This window comes from Helobdella robusta, assembly GCF_000326865.2.
Source record: "Helobdella robusta unplaced genomic scaffold HELROscaffold_1, whole genome shotgun sequence".
Classification (NCBI taxonomy): Eukaryota; Metazoa; Annelida; class Clitellata; order Rhynchobdellida; family Glossiphoniidae; genus Helobdella; species Helobdella robusta.
Window position 1 is genome coordinate 12,951,350 of NW_008703570.1, and position 19,826 is coordinate 12,971,175.

The following is a 19,826-nucleotide window of genomic DNA, read 5'->3' on the forward strand; positions in this document are numbered from 1 at the left end:
GTGCAAGTATTCCTTAGGATTTGAAATGCACTTTAAATCGTCAACATAACTTGTTGTCGTTGTTGTTGATATTTTTGTAAATGTAGTTGTTGCTGCTGTTGATGTAACTGCTGAAAGGTTGGTTGTTGTAGTTTGTTCGTCTCCCTTAATGTCGTTGTTGGCGATAAAAGTATTCTTGAGGCTGGCTATACCCGCATCGCCATTGTTATCATTATTGTTATAGTTGTGGTTGTTGATGACATCAATATTCTCATTGATGTCATTGATGATGTCATTAATGTGTTTATCGCTGTCGACGATGACGTCATCGTTGTTCGTGATGACGTCACCATTCTCGTCGCCGGCGATTTCGAAGTTGTTCGTGAAGCAGTGTTCGTTTAGCTCAGCGTCGCTGCAGTTCAAGATTTTGTCGACGAGGCTACTAAATTCATCGCTATTATTATTCTTATTATTATTACAATTATTATTCTTATCATTATTATTATTGTTGTTATTGTTGTTGTTGTTGTTGTTGTCGTTAGTAGTCACGTGATCTACGACGACGTCATAGTCGACGGTCTTAGTGATGATCTTGTGATCGAGGCAGCCGCAGACGTTGGGATATTTTTTCAGAACGTCAGCGTCATCATTATTATTATCATTATTATTTTTATTATTATTATTATTGTTATTATTGTTGTTGTTGTTATTATTATTATTATTATTATTATTATTATTGGTGTTGTTATTATTTTTAATATTATTACCTTCAAAATTTTCCATAATTATTTTGTCGATTTTTAACTTTTCAAAATTTTCCAACTCCATTTTAATTACAGTTTCTCTGAGGTCATCATCGCCGCCAGTTTTTACATCGTCAGTAGCCGCTACAACAACGTTAACACAAGTTTGTTGTTGTTGTTGTTGTTGATGTTGTTGTTGGCATTGTGGTTGGTGTTGTTGTTGGCATTGTTGTTGTTGGCATTGTTGCTGTTGGCATTGTTGTTGTTGGCATTGTTGTTGTTGGCATTGTTGTTGTTGGCTTTGCTGTTGTTGTGACTGTTGTTCAATCAAAGACAAAATACTCTTACTTGCCACAATAGCTGTCGTAGTTGAAACCTGTTCATAACAGGCAGCTGTTGATGATGTTGTTGATGTCACTGATGCCCTTACTTTTGTTGTTGTGGTTGTCGCAGTTGTGGTTGTTGAAGTTGTGGTTGTTGCAATTGTGGTTGTTGAAGTTGCGGTTGTTGAAGTTGCGGTTGTTGAAGTTGCGGTTGTTGTAGTTGTTGTTGTTGCAGTTGCCGTTGTTGCTGTCGTTGGTGCGAGGCAGTTGCAAGAACTAAATAGTTTGTGTCGTTGGTGATGTTGCCGATATTGTTGTTGCTGATGTTTCAAGTTATAAGCGGAGACTGATTTTGTAATGTAGAAATGTTTGTTAATGTAATTGTTGTTGTTGTTGTTGTTGTTGATTATAACGATGTTGTTGTTGGTGGTGGTGGTGAGATTGTTGTTTGAAGCAGTAGTAGATAATTGTTGTGACGGCTTGCAGTGATGTTGTTGTTGCTGCTGCTGCTGTTGTTGCTGCTCACATAGAAGTTGTGGTTGTTGTTGTTGATGTTGTGGTTGTGGTTGGCAGCGTTTTTGTGGTAGCGGTGGTAATGGTGGTGGAGGAGGTGGTGGTGGTATAAGTGGTTTGCACTGCTCTTGTTGCGGTTCTTCTTTTTGTTGTTGTTCCTGACATTGTTGTTGTTCCGCTTGCTTTTGTTGATCTGTTTGTCGTTGTCGCTTCTTTCGTTCACTTTTCGTCAGCTTCATCCACACGTCGGCAAACTTTCGAGTCAATTTGAAAGATGAAAATGATTTATTCGGTGCCATTTTGTTGTTGTTGTTATTATTTTCATTGAAGTCATTATTATTGTTGTTGTTTTCACTGATATTTTTTTCTTTACATTCAGGCAGCTGTTGTTGTGACGTGCCTTCTTGTAAATGTGGTTGTTGTTGTTGTTGATGATGTTGTTGTTGTTGCTGTTGTTGTCTTTCGCAATCTGATATCTCCATTTTCAGATCAGTCTTCAAATAGACATTTTCCAACTCTTCCTTCAGCAGTAGCATGCGACGTCTCATCTCCATCTTTTCCAAATGTTTCAACTTCCCGAAATCTTTTTGTTCGTTTAGCTGCGTAGTTGGTGGCGTTGTTGCGCCGATTGGAGGCTGTTGTTGCTGTTGTTGTTGCTGCTGTGGTTGTTGTTGGCATTGTTGTTGTTGTTGTTGTGGTTCCAGGGACAATTTTTCTTGTTCAAGTATGCAAAATGCTTGATATAACTTCTCCTTCGTGAAATGAGATACCTCAAACGAAAGCTTCTCGTCACCTTCATCGACATCTCCTTCTTTTTTGTAGCATTTAGACGTCTTATTTTCTAAAACAACCGCATCAGTTTTCATCTTTTTCACCATCATCTCCTCATCACTCTCACCAGCCTGCAAAACAACGCTCTTACTCTGTGGCATCATTTTATCACTTGCAGCTGCTGAATCGTCATTTTTTTCATCATCATTTATCACCTTCATCATTTCGTCATTCTCTCTCTTTTTCATCATCTGATCATTTGCAGCGGCAGCAGCATTATCATCTTCTTCCTTCTTCTCCTTCATCATCATTTCATCATCTGCAGCCCCAAGATCCTTTCTCCCTTTCAACGTCATCATCTCATTATTTGTAACCAGAACAATCTCCTCATTCAAGATGTAAGATTCGTCACAGGTGGCCCATGATATTGTCGATAAACTCTCCTTTCTAGCATCTCTCTTCTTTTGCTGTTGATGTTTTTGATGTTGTTGTTGATGTTGTTGTTGTGGCTCTGGTGGTAGCGGCGCCGGCTTCTTGTAGCAGCGAATCGGTCTATGAAAATCGTAATCGTAGTAGCTTCCGACTAAATCGTCATCAAGCAAATTCTTTTTCTTATTATTATTATTATTATAATTATTATTATTATTAGTGTTGTTGTTGTTGTTGTTTGTGCTTTTTTTGTTTTCCTCATCGCCGTCTTCTTTCACGCATTCGCAAATTTTGACGATGACGTCATTGTTTGTTGTAATTGTTGCTGTCGCTAGGTTACGTTTATGTCGCTGCTGTTGCTGCTGCAGCTGCGGCTGTTTGGTTTTAGTACCGCAGAATAATCTTCCACTGTGAATATTGATGTCATTGTTGATGACGTCAGCATTGTTGACGTTGTTGTTGTCTTTGTTGTTAATGATGTTGTCATCTTGGCAGTTGTTGTCAATGTTCATCTTGTTGTTGTTGTTGTCGTCGTTGTTTGGTAGCAGAGAAGTACATTCGCAAACCTTAAGATGTTGTTGTGGCTGATGTTGCAGTTGATGTTGCTGTTGCAGATGTCGTTGATGCTGCAGTTGATGTTGTTGTTGATGCTGTTGATTCAAGTTTTCGCAAAGATGCTGCTGATATTGTCTGAATGAACTTTTCCTAGTAGGGTGTAGCTTTTTATATCCAGTACACACAACAGGAGTAGACGTTAGTGACGTCATTTCAGCAGCAGCAGCATCTTCCTTCTCGTTCCCCTCCTCCTCGTCTTTCTTATTATTATTCATATTATTAATTACGTCATTATCATTTTTATTATCATCACAACAAATAATCTGTTGTTGTTGCTGTTGTTGGGCTGATTGCTGCAACAAACATTCGCTCTGTAGTTGTGTTAGCTGCTGCTGCGGTTGCTGCTGGTGTAGTTGTAGTAGCTGAAGTTGCTGCAATTGCTGTTGATGGTTGTAATGAATGGAGGCTTGGTAGTGCGAGCTCTTTGCAAGGATCCAATTCTCAACAAGAGGGTAACGCAACATATTATCATCATTATTGCTAATAACAACATTATTATTGTTGTTATTATTATTATTGTTATTACTATTATTATTATTTTTGTTGTTGTTGTTATTGGTGTTACTCTCAACATTCTCGTTAATGATACTGACATTGATAACCTCATTCAATTCAATATTATTATTGATATTATTTTTATTATTATCGATCTTATTATTATTATTATTATTAATATTATTATTATTCACATTATTATTCATTGCATTATCGTCGTTATCATCTTTCATCTGCACGCCCTGAAAATTTTCAAACGCCCCAAACAACTTCTCCCCGAGCCCCAGTTCAAAATCCAGAGGGTCCCGACTTATCTCGCCCCTGGTCCACGCTCGGAAAAATGGCGGAAATGACGTCATCCATGGCGGTCCGTTTTGCGGATAAGGTAGGTAACTGTACTGCGTTATCTAGGAGAGAAAAAAAAACATCATGGAACTGTAAATACTCCAACAACCACAACTTCCTCAACTAAAATTACTATTTCAACTACAACTACTTAAAATGTTACCACCACTACTTTTGCTACTACTACAACTGCTGCTACTGCTTCAACTACAATTACCACTCCGAATAATTAATACGGCGGCACGATGTTGCAGTGACTGGGTTCGAATGCAAAAGGATCTCAGCCTGTAGCACTCAATGTACGTGATGCATTGCTCACTCCGATACCTCTGAGACAAATAAAACAAAAAAAATTGTAAAAAAAATACTACAATTAACACTACTACTCCTACTACAACAACCGCTACTACTGCAACTACATCAACGACAAATACTCTTATTGCTACTTCTACTACTACAACAACCACATCAACTAGTACAGCGAGACAAATACCCTCAACAAACCTCTCCCTTATAAGGCACGACTTCATCTGAGTTGTACCCTCGTTTACGGGCAAAAGACTTGCCCAGGTTGAGGCAGACGGCCCTGAACAATTTGAAGAAAACCAACAGGAGGGCGGCCAGAAGAATGGAGGTCAGGCAGAGGATTATCGCTGTGCCTTGGCGAGAGAAAAATGGAAGGAATTTTTATTTTTACATTACGCATTTGGCCGCACGTAATATACGCATGTACTGCGCGTTTTGTTGGCACCTCTATAAAATTAATAAGAACTCTTTTATTCAAAGCCAGGGTGGTAAATAATTAAAACTATGAAATGGTAAAATAGTGAAATGTTTACGTCAAACCGCAATGTTCAATTCAAAATTAAAGTACAGAGAGGTGAAATATATCCGAATTTATATCATAAATTGTTTCTGTCGCAATAAATAATAATCACAATAATAATAATAACATGCTAAAAGATATATAATTATTGAGTAATTATATACAACAAATATTAATAAAATATATTTATCAATGTTAAACGAACCTGGCGAAACCATCCCTCTTAGTTTCTTTCTTCCTCAGAGATTAAATTGACGTTAAACTGACATAGCTGGCGAACATCGGGGCGTTGTAATTAAATAATATTATAAGTATAATAATTTACAATAAGTTATTATAATTAAATAATATTATAAGAATAATAATTTACAATAAATTATGAGAAGCTATAATGGATAAAGGAATAATTTTTTGGCGTCTGAGGATTTTTCATTTATCAACGTCACTTTACCTACTCTCTCAACCAACAAACGAATGGACGAATGACTATACGAATAAGTGTATTTATATTCTATTTATTTAACAATTTAATTACAACAATTACAACAAGTTTATAACATTTGTAAGCTAGTAACAAATAAATAACGTCATATCAACACTACAACATCCTACTACTAACACTACAATTCACTGAAACACAGCAATGGTACTATATAACAAAACTAAATAATTACTAATTAAAATATATATATATATATATATATATATATATAATTAAATTTAACATGTGTGCATTATAGCGATAAGGGTTTTTTCTAGCTTTTTTTTTAATTCAAGACCATTCCTAAGTTAATTTGAAACGCAGATTTAAAAAAAATGAACTGCAAGCTCCAGTCAAAAAAAACTTTTGTTTTCGTTACAAGACATTAGCATACACGGATAATATACAATTGTTTAAGAAGCTTCAGAAAAAAATTGACTTAATACTGATAAATATAACAACAATTAAAACGCATGACAGATTGTTTCGTGAGAGATATAGATAGATAGATGATAGATAGATAGATAGTTAGATAAATAGATAGATAGAGAGAGAGAGAGAGAAAGAAAGAAAGAGAAAAAGAAAGAAAAAGAGAGAATATGCAGAATAATAAAAAAACATGCTCATTAAAAAAATCGTCTTAAAACACACATAAAAATGACTCCTTGACTTTGCATTAAAAACGTTTCTAAGTTTAAATCAATACAAAAATAAAAGAGAGAAAGAGAAAGAGAGAGAGAAAAAGAGAGAGAGAGAGAGAGGAAGAAAGAGGAATTAGGATTATGCAGACTAAAATCATTTTGAAACATTATTCGTTAAACAATAAAAATGTAAGAGTTAAAATTGACTAGTACAACAAGTTATAAGTAATACTGTCCATTTGATAAATAATACAGTTGCTACAATGATAATTTTCACTATTATTTTCATCACATATTCAATCAATATTATCATACCTCCCATCATCATCATCGTCATCATCATCGGCATCAATATCATCACCATCATCAATATCATTATAATTATCCTCATCATCATCGTCGTCGTTATCATCATCGTCATCAGATTTTTCTGGAACTATCCAGGAAGTGTATGGCCTTATAGAAGATGACGATAGTGCCAATGAATGCACATACCAACAGGAGAACTTTCCATATGCATCCACTTTGGAGTATGCAGCATAGCATAGGGAACTGACTGTCGAACTGAGCCTGAATGAATGAATGAACGAACAAACGAATGAACGAATAAACAAATAAAAGAATGAATGAATACACAAGCAGACCAACGGACCCATCCACCACAGGTGGCAATCCAGAGACCCAGTCTGTTAACAACAATGTCGACGAGAATCCTCACCACCACCTCCTCGATGTCCTCAATGCTCTCATGGAGTTTGCAGAACTTGGCCACGTAGGCGCAGAAGGCATGGTACATCACTATCCTGTTCCAGGTTATGACGTTGTCGTTGAACATCTCGGAGGCCAGTTCGTTCAGTAGGATCTCCAGTTGTTCCATCGATTTGGCGTTCAACTGATGGTGGATGGATGGATGGAAAATGAGATAGCGGATGAATGAATGAGTGAATAAATGAGTGAATTAATTAATAAATGAGTGGATGAATGAATGATTGATGAGAAAAAATTTAAATAAATGAAAAATACAAAACAACAAACAAACAACGATCTGGGATGCCATATCATCCATCAGCTCTCCGCGATTTTTCGCCAAATCATTCACAAGGTTCCTCATCAGTCGAGTGGTCTTACTAGGGGGAGGGTAGGGCTGATAGGGCCCGCTATGGCAGACGTAAGTGACAATGTCATATGCAACTTCCGCACACTTGTTTCGAAATTCTTCCGTAATAAAACGATCGTTCAGGTAGAATAAGTCTCTGGCAGCTGCGTCGTCGCTGCTAGTCTGATGGCGTCGATGTCGACGTTGGTGGTTGGCGTGGTTTTGTCGCTGGTGGGTGCTACTACGATTTCGAGTTGTGCTGCTGCTGCTGTCACTATTATTCGTATTGTTGTTGTTATCACCGTTGTTATAAGCATTGTTGTTATTTATACTGTTAGTGGCGATAGTTGTAGTTGTGGCAACAGTAGTAGTAGTAGTAGTAGTAGTAGTAGTAGTAGTAGTAGTAGTAGTAGTAGTAGTAGTAGTAATGTCAGAAATGCTATCATCGTCGTCGTTGTAATTACCGCCAACTGCAACTACATCATCTTCTCGACCGCCAAGAAGTTTCTCATTTTCTTCACTGATGAAGATGTCACCCATCTTATATAAAATATAATATAACATAATGATTTAATTATAAAATAAATAACTATTTAATAATTTAATTAAATTTATTTCATGGAGACTTTATTGTTTATTCATTAAATTGTTTCTATAACTTAGGTTAACTTTTAAATTTCAATTTGCTATTTGAAATAATATATTAAAATTAAATATAATAGTCTGACACTGACTGAACCACTGGTGCTGCTAAAAGTACTAAGGTAATCAATGAAATGTTTAATTAATATTTCAATTTATTATTATATATATGAGATAAATAAAAAAGTAAAAATAAAACACTACAAACTAATTAATAACTTTCTGTATCAACTTCACTTTACTTAACTATTGCTTATTCTGAAATATTTAAATTTTAAATTAAAATTATGTCTTTTAAAATAATTTTTAAGAAGTGAATTAGGAAGTTTTTTAAAATTTCGCGTCTGATTTTTAAATACAATAAAATTATAATTTTTTAGACAAATCGCACAAATAAAAATTTTAAAAAATTTAAAATTTCATACCTTGAATTTTAATTAATTTAAAATCCAGAAATTTTGTTATTAAATTCACTTTTGTTTATGCAGGGTAATTTAAATAAATTCAGTGATGTGCCTGCATATTGTTAAATATTCCTCATTGATCCTGGAAATGCCCTGTAACATTAGAGCGTTAACTTGAAACTTAAAACAGATGAAGTTGCCACACTAGAATCACCATAGGTCGTCAGTTGAACAATTTAAGAAAAGAGACAATCCTATTAGAAGTTATGTTCAAGAAAATAACTCAAAAATATTCAAACTATAATCAAATATATATATATATATACACCATGGATACCAATACCGATGGATCAAAAATTAACAATTCAACGAGAGTCAATCATTTTAACGGCAGATGGGAATTTTGATTATTTGTGATTAGATTATTCAAATGTTTCCAGGTCTTTGATAAATTTTGAGCACTATAGTTCAATTTTCGTACTAAAAAATCATGATTTTTAGATAAGTTTGCCAAGTTTTATTCATTGATCATAAATTTTGATTTGTTTAATGCAATTTTAGACAATTTGAGAATACATGTGTGAATAAAATCATTTATGATTGACTAATCTTCAATAATCATAAATGGATTTTTGTGTGTATTCTTGTATGTGTGTTGGTGTTGTGTGATGGTTCCTCTCTCTCTCTTTCTCTCTTCTCTTTCTTTCTCCCTCTCTCTTTATTTCTGTGTATGTCTGTGTATGCCATTCTTTAATTTCATGTTACTCATGTGTTAGTAATTTGAAATTAAGACGTTATAACATCGAAAGTTTTTAGCAATACAATACGGTACCATACCATACCATACAATACATTACGGTACAATGCAATACAATACAATACAATACCATACAATAATGTACACAAAAATGAATGTACACTTGTCTATTTGGCTTTCATAGAATTAAATTCTGAAATTCCTAACATTCTAACCAATAACAGCTTAACAATATAGATTTAAATTTAGTTTATTAGTTTATTAATCATTTCCTCTACATACAAAGACACACATAGACGCACGCACACACACACACACACACACACACACGCACACACACACACTTATATACATACATATATACATATATATTTATGTATATATATATACATACATACATACCATGTGATAATAATAATAAAGATGACGACGACGACGATGATTCTTGTTATTGTGCAACAATCGTACAGGTATGCATTATTAAGATTTTATTTTTGTTTATTTCCTCAAATCACATTCTCTTGTTTCACCTGTATTATCAGTTTTAAAAGCGATACACGAAATACTATATTGTCTGTATCTATGTATGTTTGTATGTATGTTTGTATGTTTGTATGTATGTATGCATGTATGTTTGTATGTATGTATATATGTATGTATGTATGTATATATATATATGTATGTATGTATGTATGTATGTATGTATGTATGTATGTATGTATGTATGTATGTATGTATGTATGTATGTATGTATGTATGTATGTATGTATGTATGTATGTATGTATGTATGTATGTATGTATGTATGTACGTATGTGTGTATAATATGCGTGTGGAAATTTTAAAAATTATAGATTTATAGAATAAACATAGCAAAGCATTCGCTCGTCTATCGGTATTTTAGGTATATATATATATATATATATATATATATATATATATATATATATATATATATATATATATATATATATATATATATTATTCTTATTGTCATTGCTTAAGTTGTTGTTATTATTGTTTTATTATTATTATTATTATTAAACTAATTATCTACTCATTCATAATTTCGGATTTTAAAAAGTGTAGGATAATGATTTTCGAAAATCGTCTATCATATGTTTGTATGGGATATATAATACACATACGTAGAAATTTTTTAATCATGGTAGTTGAAACTTTGAAAGGATGACTAGAAACATCGCGAAACAGCAACAACAACAACAATAACATCAACAACAGCAACAACAGCAACAACAACAGCAACAACAACAGCAACAGCAACAACAACAGCAACAACAACATCAACAACTCGGACATCAACGTCATTTACATCAATAACAATGCCACCAAAATCGCCACCATTTCAGCCAATGACGTCAAACTTGACAACAACATCATCAACAACAACATCATCAACAACAACATCTTCAACATCATCAACAACAACATCTTCAACATCATCAACAACAACATCTTCAATTGGAAATACATCATTAGAAACATTAGAAACGCAGGCAACATCAACAACTGTGTTTGAATGGTCAACAACGAAAAAATTTTCAACAACAACATCAACATTGTTGCCAAAATTAGCTAACAAGTTAACAACAACAACGACAAAATCCAAATCATCAATTTTTACTATACAACTGAAATCCATAATTACGTTAATTACAATAATCTTGAATCACCCCAACACATTACTGTTGAATTGTCAAGAAAACCCGACAACAACAACAACAGCAGCAACAATAACAACAACAATACCGACATTGGTAATTGTCACATCCCTGAAACCGGTGACGGCCAGAATCGGATCGGATGTTTCGTTTACTTGTACCGTCGGTTTAAATTACGATGGCAATGATCTGGATATATACTGGAAATTTAGTAAGTAAGATGTAATTTTTATTACTGTCATTGTTGTTGTTATTATAACTATTATTATTATTAAAATTATTAATATTCTCATTATTATTATTATTAATGATATTCATTATTATTACTACTATTATTAACATATTAATTTAAATTAACCAAATTTTAATTTAATTCAACCCAGATTCACCGACTCGTAGCAGCTCACTTTATCTCTTCAGGTACGACCGCTACATGCAAGCGCCAGAAAATTACTGCAGCTGTAGTAGTAGCGGCAGCAGCAGCAGTAGTAGTGTCGCTTGTTGTAGCAAATTTCCAACTTCAAACACTCCAAACAACAACACATACAACAACACATACAACAACAACAACACATACAACAACAATAAATACAAAACCGTAATAGGGTACACTTTGTATATAACAAATGTATCAACGTATGATGATGGCGAAATCGTTTGTTCGCTTCAGAATACAAAAACTACTATGTCATCAGTCGCTGAATTGACTGTTATATGTTAGTTTTGATGTTGTTGTTGTTGCTGCTGCTGTTGTGGCTGTTGTTGTTGTTGCAGTTGTTGTTGTTGTTGTTGGTGGTGATGTTTTTGATGCTATTACTAAACAGCTCCTAAATATGTCATCTCATTATATGATATCGTCGTTGTCGTCATCATCACTATCATCATCATAATCACCATCATCACTATCATAATCACCATCATCATCACCATCATCATCATTACAGCACTTCCGTCAGCTCCCCAATTATCGTTAGTGAACTTTCCTCAAACGACGGCGGCCGAGGAGAACGACTGGCTTTCCATGAACTGCTCTTCCGGAAACGCCAATCCATACAGTGACGTCATCATCAGATGGTTCATTTCCGGTTTCGAGTTAGTTACGTCTGGAGGAAATGGTTTATCGCCCACTGCTTCTACTACTTCCGCTGCTACCTTCAGTAATAATGATGTTGGTAATAGTAGCGGTAGCGGTGGTAGTAATAGTAATAGTGGTAATAATAATAATAATAATAATAATAATAGCAGCAATGTATTATTTACTTCAACACCATCATCATCTTCATCATTTTCTCTACCACCTCCATCATCATCGTCGTCATCGTTGCCATCATCATCATCACCATTATCGTACGATTACAATTACAACGTTACGAAGACCGGCCCGTCGGTTAAATTCGGCGGTTTTTATTCGGTGCTAAACCTGAAATTGAATCGATATTCGTTCGGTTCGGATGTCTATTGCAGAATGGAACATCGCTACTTTGATCTGTTGGGTAGTGACAGTAGAAGGGTTGAGCTTATTTTCAAATGTGAGTGAAGCTATTTCGGCAATGACGACGATGGTGAATGTTGATATGTTAATGATGATGATGGTGATTGTTAACTTGTTAGTGATGATGATGATGGTGATTGTTAACTTGTTAGTGATGATGATGATGGTGATTGTTAACTTGTTAGTGATGATGATGATGGTGATTGTTAACTTGTTAGTGATGATGATGATGGTGATTGCTAACTTGTTAGTGATGATGATGATGGTGATTGCTAACTTGTTAGTGATAATGATGATGAATGTTGACATGTTAATGTTAATGATGATGATTGTTAACTTGTTAGTGATGATGATGATGAATGTTGACATGTTAATGATGATGATGATGATGGTTGTTAACATGCTAATGATGATGATGATGATTGTTAACTTGTTAGTGATGATGATGATGATGCGGTGTGAATTCTATGTAACATCATAATGTTATCCAATAATTAAAATTGAACGCTCAATCAATACCTGCAACACTTATGTACATTATTATTGTTATTATTATTATTATTATTGTTGTTGTTGTTGTTTGTTGTTGTTGTTTTTCCTATTATTCTTTCATGTTTTCCATCAACCAATCGCAGCAACAACAACAACATCAACCAATCACAACAAAAACAACAACAACAACAGATGGACCATATGTTACCATAACGACGACTACATCATCATCATCATCTTCATCTACTTCATCACCATCATCATCATCATCTTCACCGTCTTCGTCATCATCATCATCATTGTCTGTAATCGAAGATCGGACAATAATACTAAACTGTAACGCCGATTCATACCCACCAATTAATAATAGTAATAATAATAACACCAATAATAATAATAATAATAATAATAATAGTATTAATAATAATAATAATAGTAGTATTAATAATATGTTTGGTCTGACTTGGATTTTCCAGAAATTTAACACGTCCGAGATAATGTTATTAAGTAGGGATCAAGTTTATTATTAGTAGTATTATTGTTATTATTATTATTATTATTATTATTGTTATTATTGTTATTATTATTATTGTTGTTATTATTATTATTTTCTTTGCAGTTACAAACAGCAGCACCTTGAGAATGGCGAGTGTATCCCATGAAACTAGTGACGGTACTTATACGTGCGTGGCAAATAATGCATACAAAAGTAGCAACAGATCTGTCCGTATTCATATACTATGTTAGTATGTGTTTGTGTGTGTTTGTATGTATGTATGTATGTATGTATGTATGTATGTATGTGTGTATGAGTGGGTGTATGTGTGTGTATGTATGTGTGTGTGTATGTGTGTGTGTATGTGTATGTGTATGTGTGTGTGTATGTATGTGTGTATGAGTGGGTGTATGTGTGTGTATGTATGTGTGTGTGTGTATGTATGTATGTGTGTGTGTGTATGTATGTGTGTATGAGTGGGTGTATGTGTATGTATGTGTGTGATGTATGTGTGTGTGTGTGTGTATGTGTGTATGTTTGTGTTATATGTGTTAAATTTTTAATGTTTTATGTTTTAAATACTTTTTGCGAGTTCTGTGGTCTAGTTTGTCAAATTAATATCTCACATATAAATTTATTCATCCACGATTCTGTCTATGGTCATTAAAAAGGTTTTTATGTTTTGTTATCAGATGCTCCGAAGTTGAAACTCCCAAAAGCTGATGCCATCTTACGGATAAAAGAGAACAACCCAATAAATATCTCCTGCGATGTCTCATCCAACCCTTACCCCGATTTGCAGAGCATCAAATGGTATAAAAATGAAACGATGATTTCTATTGGTCGAGAGTTGTACGTGCCACGGGCCAAGCGATCCGATTCGTCGGTTTACGAATGTAGGGCGACCAATGAGATGAGAGGATTCGATGGCGAGGTTGTTATTGGCCAAGGAAATGAGTCAGTTCAACTCCGGGTTATATGTTAGTTTATCATTATTATTATCATTTGTGGCTGAAATAAATCATCACATCTTTTAAACAGATAACTAGAATTTAATATAAATACCATACAAATATCAATAAAATGACGAAGGAGAGTGACAAAATTAATCATAAAAACAATTGAGTAATAATAACAATAATAACAATAACAATAATAATTATAATTATAAATTCATCAATCCCAAGACAAACCAGGAGCAGCTACAATAGCACTGACCAACCAATCAAACGTCTACCTAGGCGATGACGTCATTATGACTTGTACGGTTGATGACGTTGGTAAGGATTAATATTGGTAGTAGTAGTAGTAGTAGTAGTAGTAGTAGTAGTAGTAGTAGTAGTAGTAGTAGTAGTAGAAAGTGTAGTAGTAGTAGTAGTAGCAGTGGCAGTAGTAGTAACAAAGATTTCATCGAATGATTTCCAATTACAATCCACATTTTCAGATCCAGCTACAAAACTGGGCGTGACCTGGTTCTACAACGGTGACGTCATCAATCAATCATCCCCGTTAATCTCTTCGTCATCCTCTTCCTCTTCATCATCTTCGTCGTCGTCGTCGTCATCTTTGAAATTGTTCAGCGTAACTTTCGATAGCGTTGGAAATTATTCGTGTGGCGGAAGTAACGAAGCGGGCGTCGGTGGCCTCTCTAGCGTTTTGATGCTCGACGTTTTTGGTTAGTTTATTAGTGGAATGAGAGAATGAATGGATGAATGGATTAATGAATGGATGAATTAATGAGCGGATGAATTAATGAATGGACAGATGGATTAAGTAAATTGCCGAACGAATGAGTAGATTGATAATTGGATTGTCGGTTGAATGAATGAATGAATGGATAGAAAAAAATGAATGGATGAAGACTAAATGAATGATAGGATAAGATGAATGAATGATCCACGAATAAATGAATGAGCGAGTGATAGATAAATGAATGAATTAATGAATAGATTATATATAAACGAGTGTTTATTTATTCTTTCAGAAAAACCAAAACTAAAATCATTTTCCCCGCCACAAACTTCCGCCATCTTGGAACTAAACCCCAATGACGTCATCCCTAAACTGACATGCCAAGTCACCGGTAGACCGGCTCCTGATTTGGTGTGGACGAAAGATGGGACGCCAATAAATATGGACGACAGTGGAAAAGTGAATTCCAATTATGAATCTGAATATTTTACTATAACCAGTAAAATTTACGACAATGAAAACAGTAATAGTAGCAGAAACAGTAGCGATAGCAGCAGCAGTAGCAGCAGCAGCAGCAGTAGTAGTAGTAGTAGTGGCGTTTCAAAAAGTCTAAAAGTTACAGAATCAAATATTGTAATCAAATCAGGTAAATACTTTTGTCATGTAAATTTTTGTTTTAATTTTTAAACGGAGTTATTTAAACTATTGCCTGCTCATTACTTTGTAAAAATTTGATTTAAATTTTTTGATATTTTTTCAAAAACATTTCTAAAAAAGTATTTTCTTTTTCCTTACATCCTCATAGCTAATAATCATTAATTGAATTATTAATTGATTGACTGACCGATTAATCATAATCATAATTAAAATATTCATAATAATTGTTTACGCATTTTATTATTTGTTTCATTAGGCACTTCACCCTCTATCAGCTCTGGAAATTATTCCTATTGGGCTAGACAAACAAACAACAACAACAACAATAACAACAACAACAATAATAATAATAATTTGATGTTTTATATGGGTAGCTCTTTGATTGCTGTAAAACGTAAGAATATTGATTGATTGATTAGTGGTCAAACAATTCTTTATACATTTTTTTATTAGATTCAAATTATTTTTTCCCGTCCAATAGATCAACCGACTTTCAACCAATCAGCAATCGTCAACCAATCAGCTGATTTTAATCAGCCAATAACATTCAAATGTGCGTGCTCTTCCTATCCAATTCCATCGTTTACATGGAAACAAAACAATTCAACGATTAATTCTATAAGCTCCAATAAATACGTCATCAGAGAGGCTGTCACTGATTGGCCAGCAAAACATCAATCATTATTAACTCTCACCTTATTGGAAAAGAGCGACTCTGGGGCGTATACGTGTGAAGCTAAAAATAACTTAGGGTCCGCTCTACAGCAATTTATGCTTGCTGTCAATAGTTAGTCATAACTTAGTTACGAAATTTTATCATTTTAATTGAATTTCTATTATTTTTTAGGTTTAAAATGTTTAAATTTTTTTTTAATGTACTTGAAAGTGTGTTTGAAGATAATAATATGGCTGAATGTGTTTACCTCTATAGCTCCACCAACACCAGTTAGTGAAATTAGTGTAAAATCGTCAGCGTGGGACTCTCTGACAGTTTCTTGGACCCCAGGGCAAGATGGCGGATATAAGCAAACTTTTAAAGTCTACTGTTTGGATGGCAAAAAATCAAAGTTAGTGAAAAGACAAACAACAACGGAACAGAGGAATAGTTTGGAACCAATTGTAACTTCTGAAACATCTGTCGTTATTAAAGGTTTGTCAGCTAATTAATTTAATAATCATTCAATCGAGGAAGCAAGCAAGCAATTTGTATTTGTATAGCGCAATTTTTTTTCAAATTTTTCTATTCTTTTTCTATACTTGCAAAACAAGCGGCTACTAAAATTTAGAAATAAAATTAGAAACAATTTTACTATAAGTAATAGAAATAGCAACAAATATGAAGCCAGACGTTACGTTCATCAGAATCTTTTTTATAATTTTTGATTATTTGTGTTTTAACGAAAAATTATTTGAAATAAAACCCTCTCACTTATTTATTCAAGGCTTGAAACCGTCAACCGAATATCAAGTCATAGTCGAATCTTCGAATAAACTCGGTTCGTCCGGTAATTCAAGTGAATATTCCGTTAAGACACTGGGTAAGGAATGATTGATAATAAATTGGTGTGATTAATATTTTGATTAATGAGGAGTAAAAAAGTTTTATTATTAATAATATGAATAAATTTTCAAGTTAAATTTATATTTTTCCACAGTTAATTTATTATAAATCAATATAAAATTCTAAAAATAGCTCTCGAGATTCTCGCCACAAAAGACTTGACCTATCAGAGACGATCTCAGTCAATCATTAACTTGAATCCACCAAACATATCGCCGGAATCATCGTGCCTTAGAATTGTCCCAACCAATCAAATTACCAACAATCAGATCAATAAAACGTTGGCAGTTTTCAAATGTTTGCCACTGAAAGAAACTGAAACTAGGCTAAAAATAAATGACGAAAGTGTTTTTGGGGATTTCCAGAACGTGGAAGTGTCGTATTGTTTGGTGGGGAGGAATGAAATCTGTGGCAAATCATCGCTGATGGGTGCGTGATGTTTAATTCATTCATTTCATTTATTTGACTTTTTCTTCAATCAATCATCTAGCAGCATTCCTACACCACACACACACACACACACGCACACACACACACACACACACACACACAGCGCACGTGAATACGCTTTAATCAGCGCATCACATGTGATAGATAGGATTCTCTCTGCCTTTAAACCCAGACACGGCGTAAGCAGGATCAAGCGCCTTAACCATTATACCATATAGCTGACATCAATTCGTCAATAAATCCATCCTATTCAACTATCCATCCATCCATCAATTCATCTATCTATCCATCCATCCATTCATCCATCCATCCATCCATCCATCCATCCATCCATTTTTATTCATCCACTTATAGATTTTGATTTTTACACGGTCAGTAAGGAGGGCATCATAGCAATGGCGGTCATATTCTCGTTGCTGTTCCTCTTCTTATTGGCTGGCCTGATCACGTGCCTCGTCTGCTGCTGCTGCTGCAAGGAAAAGTGTAAGAGATGGAAAGATAGTGAGTATTCTGGAAAGGGCGGGAAGAGGATTGTGATGATGATGATGATGATTATGTTGATAGCGATGATATTGGAGATGATTATGTTGATGATGTTAATGAATGTTATGTAGATGATGGTGATGATAAAGATGATGATGACGACGACGACGATGATGAACAAGCATATCTTAAATCTTTTTTCAGAATCAAAACAAAGAACAAGCTCAGTTCAAACATATGGGTAAAACATAGCAAATAAAAATAACATAATATTTCATCATAATTAAATAAAATTTTATTTGTAATAACCAATGAATGTTATGCGAAGGTTAAGACGCTTGACGCTGCTGTTGCAGTGACCTAGTTCGAAAGCAAGAAGACCCCCGCCTGTGTGTGTTTTTTGTTGATGCCTCTGAAAGAATTGTAAAATAGTTATTATTAATTATAACCAGGGAATTCCCAATCAAAGAAATGCTACAGATCGAAGATTTAAACAATCGGGACATCTCTACTAACTATGACGTCACTGAAACGGGCAGCCAATCGAGAGAGCCAAACAATTTGAATTTTAAATATTTAAACAACCGACCGGATGTTGTTGCCACTGGTGGAGGAGGAGTTGATGACGTCAACATGGTCGATCTGAGTAGATGTTAGTATTTTAGTAATAATAATAATAACAAAAACAACAATAATAATAATAATAACAAAAACAATAATAATAATAATAATATTTGTATTTCCATTATTAATGATGTTATAGACGATTCGCCTGTTGAGGTGAAGCGAGCTTCATATTCCAGCAGTAAAACGACAAGCCACAACAGCTACTACACCAACGGCCAGAACAACAACAAGGACAACAGTAACACTCATAACAACAAACTGATAAATAACAACAACAATTTGATTTTCTACAGCAGTAGCAACAACAACAACAACAACAATAATTACAATAACGATAAACCTCTTACAAACATTTACAACAACAACAACAACAACAACAACAACAACAACAACAACAACAATGATAATAATAATAATAATAATAATGTAAATAATAAAACTAATCAAATTTTTTACCTACAACCACCCATTTATTTTAATAACGACGGTTACGTTGGTGGTAGCGGAAGTGACAACGAAGACGACGAGGCAAATGGCGGGAAAATATTTTACGAGGTTGTTGTTTGAGCTTTTGAAAAGCTAATTTAATAGTTATAATAGGCAGAAGAAGAAGAAGAAGAAGAAGAAGAAGAAGAAGAAGAAGAAGAAGAAGAAGAAGAAGAAGAAGATGATGATGATGAAGAAGAAGGAGAAGAAGAAGAAGAAAAAGAAGAATTATTGAGTTTCCGCTATTGTTGCTGCTAGATTTCTAAATAATTTTCAATAATAATAATAATAATAATAATAATAATAAGATAATAATAATTATTATTATTGTTATTTTAATAATTTTTACAAGTCCAAGCAATGATAAACCTATTACTTTTATCTGTGATGGTTCAAACATTTTAACTAATGTGATGATTATTCGTTTATTAATTATAATAATAATAATTTTTAATTATTATTATTATTATTATGTCTCTTTGTGTATATAACGAGAAGTGCTAGAACAAACACGGCAATAAAATTTTCTTCTGACTACAGGTTTAAATTTCATTTTAGTTATATTTTTTAAAATTATTTAAATATATTATTATCATTCTTTTTATTATTATTGTTATTAGTAGTAGTAGTAGTAATAGTAGAAGTTGTA

At 33.8% G+C, this 19,826-nt stretch overlaps 3 protein-coding genes across 3 annotated transcripts in view; 1 reads left to right on the plus strand and 2 right to left on the minus strand.

Annotated features, from left to right (window-relative positions):
- HELRODRAFT_188138 (hypothetical protein) overlaps positions 1-5,628 on the minus strand; it is a gene marked incomplete at its 3' end in the record, with an annotated part of 8,467 nt that extends 2,839 nt beyond the window's left edge. The window contains exons 1-3 of the mRNA XM_009011635.1: positions 5,245-5,628; positions 4,718-4,872; positions 51-4,275 (exon numbers count right to left, since the gene is read on the minus strand). Coding sequence (XP_009009883.1) covers positions 51-4,275; positions 4,718-4,872; positions 5,245-5,257 — 4,393 coding nt within the window. The 5' untranslated portion in view covers positions 5,258-5,628. The remainder of the gene's footprint in view (positions 1-50; positions 4,276-4,717; positions 4,873-5,244) is intronic.
- A 652-nt stretch (positions 5,629-6,280) lies between these two features.
- On the minus strand, positions 6,281-7,802 carry HELRODRAFT_188139 (hypothetical protein). The gene is made up of 3 exons (XM_009011636.1): positions 7,201-7,802; positions 6,814-7,053; positions 6,281-6,731 (listed from the first exon to the last, which is right to left on the minus strand). Exons 1-3 carry the CDS (start codon positions 7,795-7,797, stop codon positions 6,582-6,584), a joined length of 987 nt encoding a protein of 328 aa, XP_009009884.1. The 5' UTR covers positions 7,798-7,802; the 3' UTR covers positions 6,281-6,581.
- Positions 7,803-9,498: 1,696 nt separating this feature from the next.
- HELRODRAFT_159794 (hypothetical protein) lies at positions 9,499-19,412 on the plus strand (the record flags this gene model as incomplete). The annotated part of the gene is made up of 18 exons (XM_009011637.1): positions 9,499-9,530; positions 10,302-10,591; positions 10,806-10,952; positions 11,686-11,909; positions 12,117-12,270; positions 13,914-14,201; positions 14,409-14,501; positions 14,666-14,896; positions 15,206-15,559; positions 15,827-15,964; positions 16,094-16,357; positions 16,517-16,720; positions 17,013-17,108; positions 17,264-17,505; positions 17,685-17,689; positions 18,517-18,716; positions 18,828-19,246; positions 19,296-19,412. The coding sequence occupies 18 exons, from the start codon at positions 9,499-9,501 to the stop codon at positions 19,410-19,412; spliced, it is 3,498 nt and encodes a 1,165-aa protein (XP_009009885.1).
- Between the last annotated feature and the right edge of the window lie 414 nt (positions 19,413-19,826).